This window comes from Varanus komodoensis, unplaced genomic scaffold (assembly GCF_004798865.1).
Source record: "Varanus komodoensis strain SLA01 unplaced genomic scaffold, ASM479886v1 scaffold52, whole genome shotgun sequence".
Taxonomy (NCBI): Eukaryota; Metazoa; Chordata; class Lepidosauria; order Squamata; family Varanidae; genus Varanus; species Varanus komodoensis.
Window position 1 is genome coordinate 4,070,575 of NW_025336114.1, and position 19,467 is coordinate 4,090,041.

Consider the following 19,467-nt stretch of genomic DNA (forward strand, 5'->3'; position numbering starts at 1 on the left):
GACTGGATAGACCAGTGGTCTGACCCAGCATAGCTTTTATGTTCTCATTATTTCTTCTGCCTTTGCTCCTGAAATGTCAAAATGACTTGTCCTTGCATTCAGTGCCAGTTTCCTTTTTCACCCTCTACTCCATGCTTTGGTTGAGCTAGCTGCCCTTTAAAAATACTCAACTTGCAATTGCTTTCATTGAAGCATTTGTTCAATGATGATGATCAGTTTTGAAAAGATTATAAACTGTTCCAGAAAGAGGAGAAATGGCTTAATGATGCCAGCATCTGCTTAAAAGTGATTTCTCCTGAACTCATTTCTATAGGGATGCTCTGACCAAAAATGACTGAGCATGGTTCCACAACAGCTTGAGCATGTCTGTATCCATGGTCAGTATCTAGCGCTGTTGCTCCATTTATGCAGTTGATGAAGCATTAGCATAACTGATCTCAGATACAACTCTAATAGCCTTTGTTGGCATGATGGGCTCTTCAGGGAAACCTGTCATGTCATTATACACTAGTAGTGTTTCACTATAACACCAGCCCTATGTCAGTGGCATAAGCAAAGTGGTACCATTGAATACTGGCCCGAATTGGACCTAAGAGCTAGGTCACTTCTGCACAAAGAATTAATTTGGTATAGGGCTTCAACTGCATCACATCTAGTTTGGTTAAACTGTCTTTCCAAGACAAGCAGTTCCCAAACATATTTAGCACATGTCAGCAGGGCTCCCCAATGCTCATCTGATCCATTCAGAGGTCTAACGTTCATGTGTATCTTCATAGAGCGCATGGAAATATCTTTTTCAGGAGAAAGTCATCATGTTAATTCATCATGTCAACTAACTATAATCCATCAATCCTACATTGAATTCCAAAAGAGAACGCTGAATGTTTGGTCTATGTCCAGACATAACCTAGGGATACTAACTGGGCTTCCTTATTTTGAGATAACAGTACATTTGGATTTCCCCATCTGCTAGGTGAAGAGAGCAATGTCACATGATCCCACAAAATTCCTTACAACACCACAGAAAGCAACCCCACGAAGCAAATAGGTTACTATGTTGAGCACCATCCATGAAAGCGTGCGGGAAACAAATGGAAGCAGGTAGACTGACTCTAGGGCTTATCTGTAAGAAAAATGTTCCATGTAACAAAATGGTCAGTGGGTTGAACTGGCCATATTTTCCTGTGGGGCTTTGTTTCATGCTTTTGAAAACCATTTGCCATAGTGAGATTCTCCAGCTAAAGGAACACATACTTTGAACTTTCCCACATGTACTGAAGAAAGACCACTTGGTGGGCAGAGTTAACTCGAAACCCATACAGGGTGATCAGTAGAAAAGAACATCAGTATGAAAGGGCCCCGTGTAGAGGAGTGAAATATCCCTTGCCCTGCCCAAATTAAGCAATTGCTCTAGAACTCCCCCCCCAAAAAAAAAAAAAAAGATTGGAGGTGTATAGTGACAGCTTCTCATGCATTGCATTTATAGGGATACTTGCCTTATTGTTATAGTAGCATTTTGGGAGAAAAACATTTCGGAATAGACTTTCAGATTTTGTTAAGCTTATGTAATATATTGGTAATTTCAGTTTCTTCAGCTGATGACTAGTGATGGCTGAGCTTACCCTGAATGAATTTGTCACTTACTCAGAAAGTAATGAATCCATCCAAGTGACACTGTTACTCTGCTGTTATTTGACTATATTGATTTTTTATTTGTTGCAGTAATGAGCATTTCCTCCCACCCCCTTGCTTTTCTCCTAAATAGCTTCTAGGTGGCACTGTGGTACAGTGGAATAGTACAGATTCAAAAGTGAAACAGTTGATTTCTTTTGCATTCACAATAAATTGCAACATTTCCCTTGCTCTAAGAAAGATGCTTAAAGTGCTCCTTAGACACAAGGGTGAAACAGTTATGAGTAGGAGAGGACAAGAATGCAATAACTGCCTGGTGTAGAAAAGCTCTATAGTGAAAATCATATCTGATAAAAAGAGGCTGAGCATACAAAACAATTCCATCCTTATTATTCAGGGCAAGTAGCAAAACTAACTATGCTTAATTACCAATGAAATCCTGTGTGTGCCAGGTAAGTGTGTATAGTACTTTTCATAATGTCACATGATGCTATGGAATTCATGCTAGCGTAAATGGCCTTTTCTTTCAAATATATCTAAATGTTTTGGTATAGTCATGGAAGAATCTTAGTGGTACCTGATACTACTATTTCCACACTAAAAAGTACTGTACCAAATTCTGGAAACAAAACAGAACTGGGCATCATCAGCTCACTTTGCTTGTGAACTTCCTGAACAAAGACAGAGCTGGTCTAGACAAATAACTGTCCTGATCCATCCTATAATTTACATGTTTTAATATACAGTAATCAGAATTCCCAGATTGAACTCACTCTAGTTGTGAATCTTGATACTTCAGCTCATTTCTGATACCTGATGGTTGAGCAACTTTAGACATGTTTACCTGTAGTATGCTTCATTTTAATTTCATGGATACATGCATGAGTGTTTTTCTATGCAGGATCTAGGAACATGAGAAAGCATGTATAGAAAAAAAGAACATGTAAGGCTCTATAGCAAAAATTTGATCAGCTATCAGATTCTAATACAGCTGTTAGATTCTAATACAGAGTGTGAAGACTGGCAATCCAAATTATTGTCACAGCCAATTGCCCTGCTTTCCACTGGGAATTGGCATTAGCTGAATGGTTAAAATGAGAAGGAACAGGAGTGGTAAAATAATACAGGTTAAAAGTTCAGCTTTCCACCTTTATGATGGCAGATTTCTCTTTCTCTCACAGAGAATGCTCCATTTGTATTTACTTTCTAGGGTCATTATCTGTCCCTAGTGAGTCTTTGTAAAGGTCCAAATTTCAAATAAACAGTACACTATGAAACAGGTATGTGTTGGTAATTTTTGTTGCGTTTGGCTAAAATATGAGAACTAAGCCGAATAGGTAAACATAAAAGTATGCCATTTAAAACAATGCATTCCCATTAGTGTTTGAATATGTGCCTAAACTCCATGTACACTTTTACATGGTTATGTCATTTCCTGTATAAAATGTGCTTGTTTATACAGCAGCTATATGAAAGATGCAGTAACCCAGTATGTGGGCTATTTGAAGCTGCTCTTAAGAAACATAAAACCCCCTTGACCTTTGTATAATAAAAGGTGTTAAAAGATACTGCTTTTACAACATCTTAACCAAGCTTGATAAGATTTTTTTTTTTTAATTACCTTTTACTCTATGGTTCTGGTTAACTTTATGTTAGAGATTATTACTATTGCATGGCAAATGGGGTTTTTTACTTGTTTTTGTTTTTACAAAGTGGATTTTAGCAATTGTTAAACAATTGAGACAATTGGACATTTGACTTAGTTGAAAGGCAGACTGATCCAAAGAGACCACAAAAGTGCAGAAGCATGAAGAGAGATCTGATGCACTGCAGCTAAGGATGTGTGCAAATAATCACCCTTTAGAGACTTAGAGGCAGTATTGTACAGCTATCATTACCTGAATGCTCCTCCTCCTCCTCTCTCCCCTCCACCCACCCCGGAACTCTTGACTAAACCAGTTTTGTAGCTTTCTGTCACTCTTCACACAATACCTGAGAAACCCCCAAACAAGGTCTCATCTGTAGGACCATCATCGCCATAGTAGCTGCTACAGTCCATGACATTGCTAGTGCTGAGTAATATACCTCCTTTCCCAAAGCAGGTTGTTTTGTTTTTCATTTTCCTTTTCGGTGCAGATAAAACATGTAAAGGATATGTTTTTATTCAAGGTCAAAATCCAGAAAATCTGTTTGGGTGCAGACAGTCAAAGGAATAGTGGCTGAAACATAATGTTATTCTTGATATTATATTGAATTTGGTGTTAGTGTTTGTTTATTGGCTTGGATCCTAAGAAAAGTTAACATAAGGTTCATAGAAGGTAGGTTTCCTGCCTCTTCTGCTCCCCAGCCTTGCTGGCATTTGCATGCTTGAAACACTTGCACACTCTCGGGAGCTAGGGGAAACACCAGAAGAATGTGCCATGGGGCATGGCAGGGGGCATGTATAGGAGAGGAGGAGATGTTCTGCTAGGGCCTGAGGGGGCTTCTCCCTCTGCCCCAAGTTCTGAGGCAGACAAGAGAGGAGGTGGTAATTGCAGTATCAAGGTGAGTCCAGCCCTGTTTCTATGCTTACAAGTAGTACTCACCTTTTGCAAGCATCCCTATAATATGCATCAGCCACATACAGCCAAGTACAAAATGTCACCTTGGAAGCAAAAAGGAACCCTTTCCTTTAATATATTGCTGCTTCTGTCTTCCCAGTAAATATGTTGAAGGAAAAAAATGCCTGAAAAATTTGCATGCCCCAGATTAGTTTTCTCTGCCTCCATCCACTGGAACTTGTCTCAGTGTGCACAGCCGATTACCCTTCTAGGACTACTGAGATAGATCCATTGTGCCATACTAGAATACAGATGTCCATAAATTTACTTTTGTAGAGTCTGAACTTCTTTGTTAGGCATAGTGCTGTCTTCTGAGCCAGGGTTTGGTGGGGGGGGGGGAGCGGATTTTGCACTGTGGGCTACAACCCTCTCCCGCTGTTGCTGCCAGGAGTGTCTGCATCACCACCAGACATAGCCATATGTGTGGATCTCAGAGATTCTGCTAGGCAACAAGATAGGCAGGCCTGGTTTCCCAGAATTGCTGGGAATATGGCAGCAGGCACTGCAGTTTAGAAGGGGAACCAGTAGGGGTCACAAAGCCACCTGTGGGGGGTGCTTGCAGTCTATGGTTCATATGTTGCCCACCCTGATCTAGACTATATGTATGCAACTAAAGGAGAACAAGATTTTTTGGGTGGGAGACCCTAAACCACACTCTTTTATGTAATTTAGGCTTCAGTCCTATGAACACCTACCTGAGAGTAATTCATTTCAGCCACACTGTTAATGTCTATTAATGAATGATAGCCGCCATTGAATAAGTAGGTGAATGTCAAGGCCAACTTATTTTTTCAGTTGTAGAAGTGATCCAAATGGATTAGTGATTGAAAGGTTTCATAATTTTCTATTAATATGAATCAATCAATTTATAGAACTGCTATGGATACTTAATTCAAAGTATGCTCCAAATAACTCTGTTCATCAAAATTCTGAGATCATTTGCTTAGCAAAAATTTCAAATATTCCATCTATCTGATCGACTTGATTACATTTTACTAAAACATTATCCTCTCTATGCAAGCAAACTGACTCTTCTGAGACAATTTTATCTTGTTCCTCTGGTCAGAACAGCTGGGAGCAATGAAGCAAAAATGTTTCAAGGAAGAGATCATGAGTACACATTGCACTAAGCAATTGGGAGAGGATCCATCTTCAGATTCTATTCTTGGGGGCAGACTTTGGAAGGCAAGGATGAAGTGAAAATCATAGGGAGAGAGTGGAAAATTTTTACCAAACTTTAAATCTAGTGGTTTTGACTGTTCCTCTTAGAATGGCACACTTATTTACTTTAGCTGATCATCTGTGGAGGCTCTGTTTGCAGCTACCTGCCCAGCAGGACGCCCCTGGCATTTCATCCCTCCCTGTCAATTCTTGAATATGTTTTGGCACCGTGCCCCACTGAAAGGATTGATGACTCCAGCAGACATTGTTACAGCAACAGGACATCACAGTGATTAAGCTGCCTTCTACTTAATCAGATTTTTCTTCTTATTTCTGTGCTGTTTTAAAGAAGAAAACCTTTAGTCAGACAGGTTTTCCACTCCTGCCTGCTTTAGCTTTCCATTACCAATAAGAGGTTATACAGCGTACAGGGCTGCACACTGTGCCACACTATATGCAGAGGAGGTGTTCAGACTTAATTTATTCCCTGCCCCTGGATAAAGATTATTGCAGCTGTGTGTTTTGGAAAACTATCAATGAAGGGAGTTCAGCTCATACAACAAGCTTTGAATAGGGTACTGTACTCTGTATTTCCAGGTTCTGTTTTAATTGCGCTTGCATATTACCTTGGAGAAAGCCAAAATCTGGAAAATGTTTTCTCATAGATGGTACCTCAGCCTTCTCAACCTTCTATTTTGCACCAAATGTGCTCATATATACAATCAAAGAAAAGTATCTACAAAGTATCTCAAACAAAACTCGTCTGCAGAATAAGGGCAGGTTTGCCAAAATTCAGGTATGCTTGGTCACAGGTAGCCTTTTCTACACCATTGGTCTTCAGTCATTCTGTTTTGGAGATCTGCTGCTATCACATGATGCTAAGGTGAATTTGGCTGATCATAGGTCATGATAAAGTTCTCTAAATCACTGTCATTTTCCACTGAAGGAACATTGCTATGATTTCTCTTTTAGTTGAACAGCTGTGAAAGACTGAAATACTTGAGAAAGTTGGTATATACCATTTGTAAAAAAGTTGAACAAGGTCCAAAGTGCCCCTTAGGTACACACAGGTGCTTCCACATAGATGTACTGGAATTCCCTAAGGATGCAGAAGAACTGACCCACCAGTCAAAGCTGAGGAAGGGTGTTCTTGGGCCACATCTACTTGACTCTTCAGGGTTAATGCAGGGCTAAGAAGCATCCCCAAGCTGTGAGCATGATCTTTCAGAGGAAGTGCCACTGCATCCAGAACAGGCTGTATCTCAATCCTGGGTTACTTTCCTACTAACCAACCATATACCTATTTTGTCTGGACTGAGCCTCAACTTCTGAGCTACCTCTAATATATCTTTGTGTCCAAACACAGATCAGGACATCACAGTCTCCCTGGTGTCAGCTAACAAAATGAGGCAGAGTTGGCTATCATCAGCACAGTGAAGAGACCTAGGCCTCATCCACAATGGCTTCATGTAAATGGCAATCAGCATAGATGATAAAACAGTCATGAAGAATGCCACAGGCCACAAAGACTACAAGTAATTCCACAGCACCTTCTTCTGGGAGTGCTCAGCCAGGTAAGAGCAAAACCACTAAAAGCACTGTTCCTCCAGATTGTGTACTTACCCAGAGACCCAAAAGAATACCATGATCAATGTATCACATCTGCAACAGTTAGCTGAATTAGCTATACCACTACCAAAGAGATGTTGTGACATCCAATATACACAGAACAGAAGCTTTTGCTGGATAAATTGTAAGCTAAGATCCATGGACATTTCTGAAATGAAAGCTAATGCAGCATTCCATTGGTTAGATGAAATTTGGCAGTCTAATTCATTATTCTATTCTTGCTGACAATTCTGTGCACCATGTTTCCTCAGGAAAATTAAGGGTTTATACAACCATATCATGAGAGCCAGTGTAGTGCCGTGGTTAAGAGTGAGGGACTGGGGCTCAAGAGTTCTGGGTTTCAGTTCCCACTCGGCCAAGGACTGGGTGACTATGGGCCAATCACAGACTCTGAGCCCAACCTACCTCACAAGGTTGTTGTTGTGAAGATACAATTGTGAGGAGAAGTATGTACACTGCCTTGAGTTCTTTGGAAGGAAAAAAGGCAGGATATAAGTATAATAAATGAATGAATGGATGAATAAAAATATGTGTCCGATCAGTCTTGATAAGAAATTTTTGAAGTGGAGGATATGCTGAAGCTATAGGGCCAAACCTAGAGTCTAATAATGTTTCAAATGAACCTATTGCCATTCAGCAATCGCAGACAAGCCATATATATCATGAAGAGTAGAAAATGAGAGAAAATTGTCATCCTCTCCTACTATTGGATCCAATGTAAAAGCCTGCTTAAGCATTCAGGTCCATAAGTTTCCTTACCTATTTTAAATTTTGGGTCTCTCCGTAAGTTCAGTTTAGCATAGGAAAATGATCATACTTTGATTGCATGCTATTATATACCACACTTCTCTTGCTGCTTTAACTGCAGGAGAAATTCTATCTATTTTTGTATATCAAGAACCTAGTACAGCCCACCTGGAGCACAGGTCCAGACATGAAATTTCCAGAACTGTTTTTTTTTGGGGGGGGGCAGGGGGGGGAGATGCATGGAAACTAGTGCATATCAGAAGGAAAACCAGAAATAGAAACCTAAAAGTAATTAATCAAAAGTTGCATTCCTTTCAAAGGTATTGGTAGAAGAACAAAACCTCATAGAAATGTACAAAACAAAGCATTAATTTTTGAAAATATTGGCCAGACACAAAAAAGAGGAAACCCTTGTGAAACTTACATAAATTGGGGTATTGTATTCATCTTAAGTGTATTTACTTTGCCCCACAGACTTAAATTCAAGGATACCTATCTATATTCATATAAATTAATAAGTCAGTGTATCGAAGTTTAACATAATCATTTCAGATTTATCTCTGCAAATAAATAGCCCCATGTAAATAATACAGTCTGGGAGCAGTGGAATTGCCAGTTTGCCAATACATTGTAGGGAATTATATCTCCAGTAGACAACAACTCATATTTTAATTGCTTTTAGGTTTTGGTTTTATTATTTTTAATTCAACTTTTAAAAATTAAAGAAAAACCAAGAAGTTTTTCAAGACATTTCCAGGTATACTGTATTGCAATGGTATTCTAATCTGGATGTTACAAAGCTATAAATAATTGCTAACTCATTATACTGATGCCATCTGGGTATCTAAAATAAACCAGACTCACAACACTGTAAACCTGACCCATAAAGGGGAGTGCATCTCTATCCAGAACAGGATGAGCACCACCTCCACAGTCAAAAGAACTCACCAACTAACAGTACTTCGATCTTATCTGGAATGAGCTTCAGTTTACTAGTCCTCCACCTAATCAATTACTGATCCCAAGCAGCTGTTCTCATATGCGGCTTCAAATAAATCTCACATCTCGCCTCAGATCCCTGGATAATGTTATTCAGGAGTTTCATGCAGATATTTAACAGAATGAAAGGGCAAAAAGAGCCTTGTGCAACTCCATAGCACAAGCGACACAGGGCAGAACAGTAGTCCTTCAGTATCAATTTCTAGAACCAATGTGCCAAGCAGGAATGGAAGCAGCAGAGTATAGTGCCCCAAATGCCAATCCTAGGCATATGGTCAAGAAGGATGCTCATGACGACTGGTAATGCTAACAGCCACTGAAAAGTTCAGAAGAACTAAAAGGCTTCAGTGCCCCATCCTCCTCTCCATATGGAAAAATCGATGATAGAAGGATTTATTTTTAAATAAGCATGCACAGGATTATATCCTTTACTATGTGGAGGGAAGACTAATTACACATGGTAGCACATGCCCAGGAAATGTGAATGACAAAGCACCTTGTTATACCTTCATCACATGTTTACATGTGTTTCCCACAGTACATACAGCATGCAATTAGCAGGTGTGAAATGATTTTTCCTATAATGTATGGTGCAACCCCAGGTCTCATTAGGATTGTTAGAACTTTCAACACAGTTAAACCTATTTGGATACAATCAGAATGATAGCATCATTAATTACAGTAACATTCAGATATGAAACTTAAATATTGAGGGAGTTATCAAATGTACAAGTCTGATATTAGGATGCCCAAAGTTGTTTCATTACTGAGCCATGGTCAAAAGCCAGGTTAAATCTAGATAATCAATATCATCCAATAATGCTTGGAATGTGATCCGCCATCAGCTTGAGCACATTTCCCCGATAGGAAGATAAGCAATTGTTCAATCAATCATACAGGATCCAGGAAGGTTTGCTTTTTTAAAAGAATGGCCACACAAGACACCAGCACTACTCCATCTTTTAAAGAATTTATCATCACTTTCTCAATAGAGACAATCAGACCCATCAGGAGGGGCCAAAATTAAGGCAGGCAGGTAGTGCACCAAATTCCTTCAAGTATCTGGTCCATTATCTTCAGGCTGCAATGGCTGAGATGCATCCAGACAATGATGTGCAAGTTCCTTGGGTGAATTCTATACTGTATTGAAAAGGAAGTTTAAGCTAAGAAATTTGCAAGTGGCAAGTCACTGTGGACCACCAAATTTCCCCAAGATTACTCCTCCCCATGAAGACCCTTATAATCCAAAATAGCTGTGTTAAAAAAAGCAATGGTGGCACAAAAGAATCCTGTCTTTGACATCCTCACCACAAAGTAAGCTCTAAGGTATACTGCAGCCTGTGCTTGGTCAAAGTTGATCCGTGGCTTCCTCCACTTGCAGTGCAGATTTCATCTCAACAGTTTCACTGTCTCCTGTTTCCCAAAGTACAAAGTAGCCAACTGATCTTTATTCAGTGAGATATAATGCTTAGGAGCTATCTTATCTACAACTTAGTTCATATTTATTAGAGATCAAGGCTTTGACCAAAGTGGCAGTCGTGCCAGCTGAAACTCTCCTAGGAGCCTGCAGAAATGCTTTTGAATCCATCATCTTTCAAGGACATGCTTTTAACAAACATGTGAGGAATTTGCTTTAATTGTATTTACAAACACTCTGGCCATGAAGTATAGGAAGGGTATAACTTGAAATGAAAGCAAGAACAAGAACATCAAGCAATTTATTACCTTGACTGCATGGGCTAGAAAAGGAAAGGAAAAAAACTTGGCATGATTGATAGAAAACAGATGGTTACAACAAGCCATACGGAAGGCAGGAAAGTTGTACTGTGGGTTGATTTTGGCTTCAGAACTGTGAAAGGAAGTCCCAACAGTATAAAAGCAGACTGGATTGGCAGAAAGTGCAGTCTTGTCCAGTGTAGCAATTGAATGATCAATAACTAGCTTGTGGAGAAGCCACAAACTAGAACTGAGATCACAGAACAAGCAACAAGGCACAACTGCATAGCGGAAAGCATTATAGCAAATAAAAACAAAGCAACTATCAGTAAAACATGCTTAAACCCCCAAAGCACTCTGCAACTTTCATGATCTGCAGTTGTCCTCAAGAGGGTAGACCACAAGTAAAACCAAACCACTAGATCATAGAAGTTGCACTTATGGATGTGCTTGTGGTATCAAATACATTAAATCCACTAACTGTATTAATTAGGATTGCAATAAGTGTATATTCTTGTAATAGCCTGAAAATGAAACTTTTTGAAGTTTATGTATAGTTCTTAGAAATGTTTATTTTCATATAAACTCATATACATTTCATACATATACTGATACATTCAAATATATTGTAATTTTTAAAAATTATACATTCATTTTCTTTTCTTTTCAAAAAACATCTGGCAGTAACTACTGAATAAGTTGGTATAATGTCATGGAATGTTCACAAACATTTGTACTACTCAAGGCATGAAATGTTCAACCAGGAAGAGTCTGCAAAGGGAGGGAATGATAATTCAAGTAGCATCACAAATTCATAGATGGAGAAATCTTCTAAGTAGACTGAGCTATGCCTGAGGTAATATAGTCAAGACAAATAGAGCATGGTGTTTCTTTCAGATAAGATTTTAATGGCTCCCTAATCTTCCTTCTCCATGGAATTTTCTAGGAAGCCAACGCAATGTGACATTTCACTTGCGACCCTCTCATGTTCTCACTACTTCTTCCATCGTTTGTGAAGGAAAATACGGAGTAATTGCACAATACCTTTCCAGTGGTAACACTAGGGGCCCTCCATCTGGAAGCACCCTTGAATTGTAATCTTCCATAATTAATCTTAGATGGGAGAGACCAGTTAGGATTGGAAAATAAGAGCAAGTGTCAGGAGAAAATGCAGATGTGGGGGAGAGGTGGAAAGTGTAAGAGGTTCTAGGGAATTGTGATCTATTCATTTGCTTTTTCTTTGCACTTATATGTTGCTTATACTGCTGTTCTTATATAGAATAGCTTTCATATGACTTGTTCTCCCAAAATATTCTCACCTTATTAACTTTAAGTCAGTTTACATTTTTGAGGAGAATCCAGAACTGTACTGTTTTACTAGGAGAACCTGGAGGAATGTTGCCCATAGGGTTGCGAAGTCAGACATCACTTTGCAACTGAACAACAATGTGGTGCTTCCTTCAAAAAACTATTCAGAAATTTTGATCTGTTCCAGAATGGTACAATCAGACTATTGACTGAGGCTGCTACTATGAGCACCTGGCCCCTTGTTACAGCAGTTTCATTGGCTACCAGTTTTTTTCCAAGTAGAATTCAAAGTCCTGGTTTATGACCTATAAAACCCTAAATGGCTTGGAACCTGAATCTCTGAAAGACGGCCTTCTCACATAGAACCTGTCTGGTTAAGATATTCTGGTGGGGCTCTTCCCTCAAGAACACCACCTTCAGAGGAGCATTTGGTGATAACATTAGGTGTGGTGCTAGGTATTGAAAAGATACAGGGCTCTAGTCAACAGAACAAAAAATGTCATTTTTATATAAGATTCTATTTTTACCTTGTTTTTGTGATGTATTTGCTTATTGTTGTTTTCCTCAAGTTTGATTAGTTATGGTAAGACACCCTGAATGTTATTTTTGGTAGGAAGACAGGGTACATGGAAATATTTTGTAGTTATAGTAACTATGTCTGCACAACCAAATGTGTTCCATTTCATAGCAGAGTTGGAAAGGGCCAGCCCCCTTACTAGAGCTGGAATCCATTTTATGCATTCCTGACAGGTGGCTGTCCAGTCTTTGCTTGAATGCTTCCAGAGATAAAGACCCCCACTAAGCAGCTGGTCCCATTGTTTGACTGCTCTGACCATTAGGCAGTTTTTCGTGATGTTCAGCCAAAATTAGTCCTTCTGTAATTTAAGCCCATTGTTTTATGTCACACAGTCTTGGATGATAAAGAATAGATTGCAGTTCTCTTCTGTGTGGCAACTCTTAGGTACTTGAAAAACACTATCTTATCCCCCAGTCTTCTGTTGTCAAGGCCAACATACCAAGTTCCTTCAGTCTTTCCTCATAACTTTCTAGTCTGCTGATTATCTTTGCTGCCCTTCTCTAAACACATTCCAATTTGTCTGAATCCTTCTTAAACTGTGGTGTCCAGAATGGACCATTATTTGAGATGAAGTCTGGCTAGTGCAGAGTAGAGTGGAGCTATTATTTCCATGATGTTGGTGCAATCCTATGGCTGCTAGATTACTTTAACCCTCATCCTCCATGTCTTGAACAGCAGCATGAGGATGTGAAGTTTTTTTCTGGATAAGTAGAAGAAAACGCCTCACCTGGTAACTATCTCTGAGTTGGGATGCTAAGTAGGGCTGTCCTATCATTAGGCAGAATGCGGCTACAGGTACTGGTGCATCAGTGAGGTGTTGGATAACAGATTGGTGTGTGTCACATAACCTGTTCTATACATTGGATGTCTACACTCAATACTGAAGCGCTGCCAGTCTAGTTGCTTTTAGAATGAGGGAGGTGTGCCATCTTCAAGCAAATGTCTTGAACTAATTCTGCTGTTAAGAGCACAGCACCCAAAAACACAACAAAACCAAAAGTGCCAACTTAGCTGAGTCTAGGCCCAGCCGGCCTACCCCAGACGGGAGAGACCTGGGTCGTGTTTACTGACTGGTGGAAAAAAAGATACACTCTGCACATTCTTGAAGGCATCGACCTCCTTATGAGTATTACGTGTTGCGGGGCTATCGAGGTAGGCACCAAGAACAAGTTCAAGAAGCCCAAGAACAGAAGAAGACCCCTTCCTTCCTCCCGCAAAAACCTCTCCCTAAGGAAACCGACCGTCTCCTACCATCCCCACAAACACGCACGGCGTGCTCGCCCCAGCCTCACGCTTGCTCCCCGTGCGGTTCCAACCGCGCACGGAGGCGCCCGCAAGACACGATCTCGGCTGCCAGACATCTGCGAGGGAAGCCCTACAACGCTCCCCACGGCCCTCACTCCACCAGGGCAAAACTCTCTGACTCGCAAAGGACCTTTTCGGACTTCCCGGCGGAGGACGAAAGAACGGAAGTACTTTGATGTTCCGCGGAAGCGGAAGCGCGCGTCCTTGAAGAATTATGGCGGCGCTGGTGAGAGTCGTGGTAAGTGGGGTTGACCACCGTCTCCGGGTGCTGCTTTTGTACAGTTAGCGGGTTGGTTCCGTTACTGCAGCGAGCAGGATCCAGGGGACGGACGGCCCCGTTCCCAGTCGCCTCCCTTGTCAGGCTTTGTGGCTAGAGGCTAGAGCGGAGGCTCACAATCGGAGCCGGTCAAGGAGAAAGCAGGGTTGGCTTGGTACTAAGGGGTGTCGTCCCTGTACCCTGCCGCTCGGTTTGTGGTGGGAAGCACCCGGGAGGAAGCGAAAGCCATTCCCGAGCAACTCCCCCTCTCTCTGGACTTTTGGGTCGCTGTCGCAATCTTTGCCCTTGGACGTTTTGGCGGTGGAACAGACCTTGCTGATGGAGAAATAATACAGTAGTTTCTCTTCTTGCTAAAACCAAGCCCTCCGCATCTCCCAGACCATTGAACAGTTTGTAAAGTAACTTAAACTGTTGAACTGCAGGCTACTGCCCCGTCGTTTAATTAGATCTTAAGTGACTTATTTAGAGCTGTCATACAAATTAGTGCTGACATTTTCATTTTGTTATTTAAAATATTAGTAGGGTGGAGGACTCAGAACTCCTTACAGAAGATTTCTTATGCACCAAGACTGCTACAATTTTTTAAAGTTTGTTGATGTCTCACTGGGTCTCTATATTTGTATTACTTAAATCTATAGAACAAGAGGTTAGAATCTAGCTTTTCTTGCCTTCTGCTTGCAAACTAGTAGCAATTTATGACTACATATTGTAATGTTCTGTTTACAGCCCCTTTAGTTTGTAAAGGTTGGAAAGATATGAAAGTTGATTTATTTAGCCTGCGTGTTCATGTTAAGCCGTGTTACCCAGATTATGTAATGTGTAATATAATTATATAAGAGAGTAATAGCGAACAAGATGTGCCATGACACACAATGCCTGGGGGCAAGGAATAATTTAGCAAAACTGGGTCACCTGGAGCCAATTATCATTTCCTCACTTAGTTCTATCAATTCTGTAGAATGTTCCATGTACATGTTTTCTAATATTATAACTAATGACAGTGGGTCTTTTCATATGGGCACCTTTTCTTGTTTACTTTTGTATCCTTGTAATTGTAGCTAAACCTTCATACTTAGTTTTCTGCTGCAGGATATTTTGGCTCAAGCTCTAAAGAGGCTTTTAGCAATAGTAGTGCCGAATCCCAAAAGGTCTTTTGGTACAGATGCTTTTCTTTCCAAAGCATATATGGTTCTTATCACTGTGCAGCCTTTGTGATAATACTACTATTTTATACTTTTGTGCTGATTTTCTTGCCCTTCTGATAAGGCTTCTTTGTCCCTCTAATGTTAAGAGAACCAGGAACCTCTGAAGAATCTTTCTGTAAGCTTTGTGAACTTATCCTGATGACAAATGAATTCAGGATGAAGTTTCTTTCTATGGGATAGCTTAGTTGGGATAATATCAGATACAGAAATGATACATTGTGTGGGTGCTTCAGTGGTGATCTGTACAAGTGTACAGGTGTAGATGAAAATAGCATTTTTGTATCCAGTTGAAAGCTGTGACATAGTTTTCATGTGGGAACAACCAGAAGTATGAGTTGACTTCAGTTTCACATAATGGCAAACCATGACTTAAGCATGGTTTGTTGAGTTATGGGTTATTATGTACAAAGCAGAGTTAATGATGGGTTGTTAACCACAAACGACCATAAGGGGGAAACCCTATGGCTTATTGGGTTGTGAACACTGGTTGTTTATATCATGGGTTTACATGTGTAACCACAACTATAAGTTGTTCTTTGTATAAGGTCCAAGGCATAGGCAGCAAGCACCTATGGTCAAGATACCAGGACTCGGGTGGAGAGTGGAGTTTTGCAGCAGGTTCAGAGGGCCAGAGGCAAAAAACACATTTGTTTAACAGCCCAGAGTCAAAATCCAGTAAGATGAGAGATCCAAACAGAGTTCAAGATTGCACAATTCAAGAGTGTAATGCAAAGGTCAAGCTCCAGAGGAAAGGCAATGAAGGAAACCAGAGCACAAGGGAGTCCCCAGGACAGTTCAAGTTGCTGTGGCAAGGAGTAGTAGTGCAATGAAGCCTTTTATGCTAGTTTTCAGGACCTCCAGCTGCAGTGCTTAATTGGTCCCCAGCAAGCACCTGCATAAGTGTTCTTGATTCTACAGGCACTTGCAGGATCACTCAGACTCTGATCCTGACACATTGGTTAGCTTGTTGGACTACAGAGGCAGTGGCAAAAACCAGTCAAAAAAGCTAACCTCTTTACAAGTCAGTACTGCAGTACCACAAAGGTAGTTGGAATTCAAGGACAAAGTGGGTGAAAAAGTAGGGATACAGTCTGGGATCTGAAAAAAAGAAGCTATGGTTGATTTAATCATCCGCCAGATAAATACTGGGTAGAATAACAAAGGTAAAGGTTTCCCCATGACATTAAGTCCAATTGTGTTCAAATGTAGGGGGAAGTGCTTATTTTCTTAGCCAAGGGAGGCAGCATTTGTCTGCAGACAGTTTCCATGGTCATGTGGCTGGCATGACTAAATGCCAAGGTGCACGGAACACTGTTACTTTCCCACCAAAATGGTACCTATTTATCTGCTTTTGAACTGCTATGTTGGCAGGAGCTGGGACAGAGCAATGGGAGATTACCCTATCACATAGATTCAAACTGCCAACCTTTTGATCGACAAGTCCAGTGGCTCAGCGGTTTAAACCACTGTGCCACCCGCTTCCCCCAAGAGCAACAAACCATGATTTAAATAAGTCATGTTACATGGAAACCAAGTTTCTGTGTTTTTGCTGAATGTGTGGGTTGTTGCCTGAACCATGGGTTTTTCTGGATCAACCCTGCATTCTGGTTTAACTATGAGTTGTTAACCTTGAACAACTTGGAGTTCACATCCCTGCAACAAACCATGCATTCCCTTCCTGATTTGCTTGTAGTTAACAGCCTATAGTTAAGTCATAGTGCAGTGTTTGCATGTAATGACAACTCACAATTCAATGACAAACTATACTCAACCCATATTCAGTATTGTTATGTGTGAAGCATCACTCAGCAGCAGAAGAAATGCATATTTTGAGATTAGATTAGTGAAGACTTGTGAACAAAAAACTTAAAAAATGTGAACATTGTATGCCCATTCTATCTCTTATAACTTTGAAATGTTACTAACTTGATGTTAGTTAATAATTGGATGAGAGCCAGTGTGGTATAATGGTTAAAAGTGTTGGACTGGGACTGAGGAGATCTGGGTTCTAGTTCTCACTAATCTGTGAAGTTCATTGAGTGACTATGAGCCAGTAGCTGACTCTCAACCTATCTCACAGGGTTGTTTTTGTATGGAAAATGAAAAGGAGGAGAACCTTGTAAGCTTTCTTGGTTCCTTGTAAGAGGGAAAAGTGTGGGATAGGCATGTAATGTAATAAATAATTTAGGTTACAGTTAAAAATTCTAAAAGTCACACTTTTGAACCTTGCTAAGAACATTCAAAATTCATAAAGATGGAAGCACATCTCTTTTCACTGAATGATTCAAACATGAAATTCAGGGAGAGAGGTATATGAAGTTAAAAAAGCAAGATCCCTATTAGTATATATTCTCCTTTATTTCCTTTCTTTTTTCTAGAAGCACCCAGCTGGAGTACCTCGGTGGATTGCAATATGTAGCGGATTGATACAAAATACATTCGCTCAACCACAGTGGGGCAGGATGCTCCATGGCACTCTCCAGGTAGGATATTTTTTCAGCTGCAAGAATGAGAACCTTGTCAAAACTTATCTTGGGGTTAAGCTGTGTTTTGGAAACATTGAAAGAATTGCACTGCCTGTCTTCCATGACTGATGCATTTACACATTTGAACCGGATGTCATTTGTTGCATCAGTCCTTATCATTCCTCAGGGCCAAGTATATACACCATGCAGAATTGTTCCTTCAAGTATGTTAAAGACCGGCTGTGCAATTGATGGAGCAACATATTCTCTTTTGCTTGCTACTTTCCTTTGTTTCATGGTTTCCATTCAAAACCAGCATCTGGCAAAATGGATTGTCAGATAAATAACCTATTGGATAGCTGTGTGGCTGCTGAACAATTGTTTAAGACCATGAGTCCAAAGATTTTGAAAAGTCTGATATAAGTTCAGAAGTTGGAAAAAAGGTAAATAATAAACATATCACAGGTGATACAATGCACTGAAACATATAGAGAATCTATCTTGATTCAAAGGATCTTAAGAAGTGCAGATTATTCAGTTTTGCCCAGATGATCTTTTTTGTAAATTTCCCTAAAAGTGGACTTTCTGGATAGGTTTCCTTGAATTCAGCATGAAGACAGCTTTGTTATCGCTTACTGAGGTTCCCCATCTGCCATTGAGTGACTTAAGTAAATCTTGAGCAGAAAGTATAAAGATCCTGAAATGTGATGGCTGTGCCTGCTCATCTAGATGCCTGCTGTGGAGGATTTTTTTTTTTTTACAATGTTCTGAAACGTAGCTGAAAAAACACTGAGCACTGAAAACATTTGTAGGAAAAAGTTAAGGATCAGTAGCTGAAAATACTGATCATCATCTTTGTGTATGGAAAAGGATCTTGTAGTGTTTGTTATGCGGCCAAGTAATCTTAACTATTGCCGTGTGTATTTGTGTTAATTTTCTTTATCCCCAGGCAAATGGGTGCTGTGCTTATATGTATGAGACTTGCAGGGCTCTCTGATCTAAACTTGTACCACAGGATAACACCAGTGTGTGATTGGTGTGCCTGAATCATGTTTTAACTTAATGATCCACTACTATCCTTTTGTATTAGCACTTTCACACTATCACTGATAACCTTTTTGTTGTCCTATCAGAAACATAAGAATGGTCGGTCACAACTTACCAGAGTGTGCTGTGAATTAATACAAACCACTGGTACAATAAAACAGTCCAATAGAACACTTCATCATACAAAGAAGGTGAGAACAAAGTGATGTTTTGTGTTACAATGATGATGTTTGACCATGTTCGACCAGGACTGTAATCCTATTGGGGACTAAGATTTTTGGGGTCATTAACAGGTTTCAGCTGAATTAAACATGCAGTCCTTAATACCGTATTATGTAAGAAAAACACTGAATCTCAGCATAAACTGAGAAAGTGATGCTTGCAGCTGGCAGACTGTTATAAAGATACAGATAAAACCATAGGAAAAAAATCAATGACCATTAGCCAAAATATTAAGGAGTGAATTAGCACTTTAGACATGTGGCCACTTGTTATACTGTAGTTTTTAATTAAAAACACTATCAGAATGCACATATCAGTAACTTTTAAAAGTAGAAAATGAACTTGCTAATTTCAGCTGAGAGCTTTCTGAAGTGCAACTGGTATACTAACAGGTATTTATTTTACTATTTCATAGGCTCATATATTAAGCAATTCTTTGTTTTCCCTGAAAATTGCTTCAGTTTTTGTGGTCTTTATTCGCTGCATTCAGAACCAGGCCAACACAACCTAAGACCTGTGGATCATGTTTGTTTCCTTGAGGAATTCTGAATACCCATTGGCTATTACTTTCTCACTT

At 40.0% G+C, this 19,467-nt stretch overlaps 1 protein-coding gene across 2 annotated transcripts in view; it reads left to right on the plus strand.

Moving 5' to 3' along the window:
- The first annotated feature begins 13,835 nt into the window (after window positions 1-13,835).
- LOC123031937 (ubiquinol-cytochrome-c reductase complex assembly factor 1) overlaps window positions 13,836-19,467 on the plus strand; it is a 44,762-nt gene continuing 39,130 nt past the window's right edge. For both annotated transcript variants that reach the window (XM_044447449.1, XM_044447450.1), the window contains exons 1-3: window positions 13,836-13,912; window positions 17,535-17,639; window positions 18,755-18,859. In XM_044447449.1, the coding sequence (XP_044303384.1) occupies window positions 13,889-13,912; window positions 17,535-17,639; window positions 18,755-18,859 (234 nt within the window). In that variant the 5' untranslated portion in view covers window positions 13,836-13,888. The remainder of the gene's footprint in view (window positions 13,913-17,534; window positions 17,640-18,754; window positions 18,860-19,467) is intronic.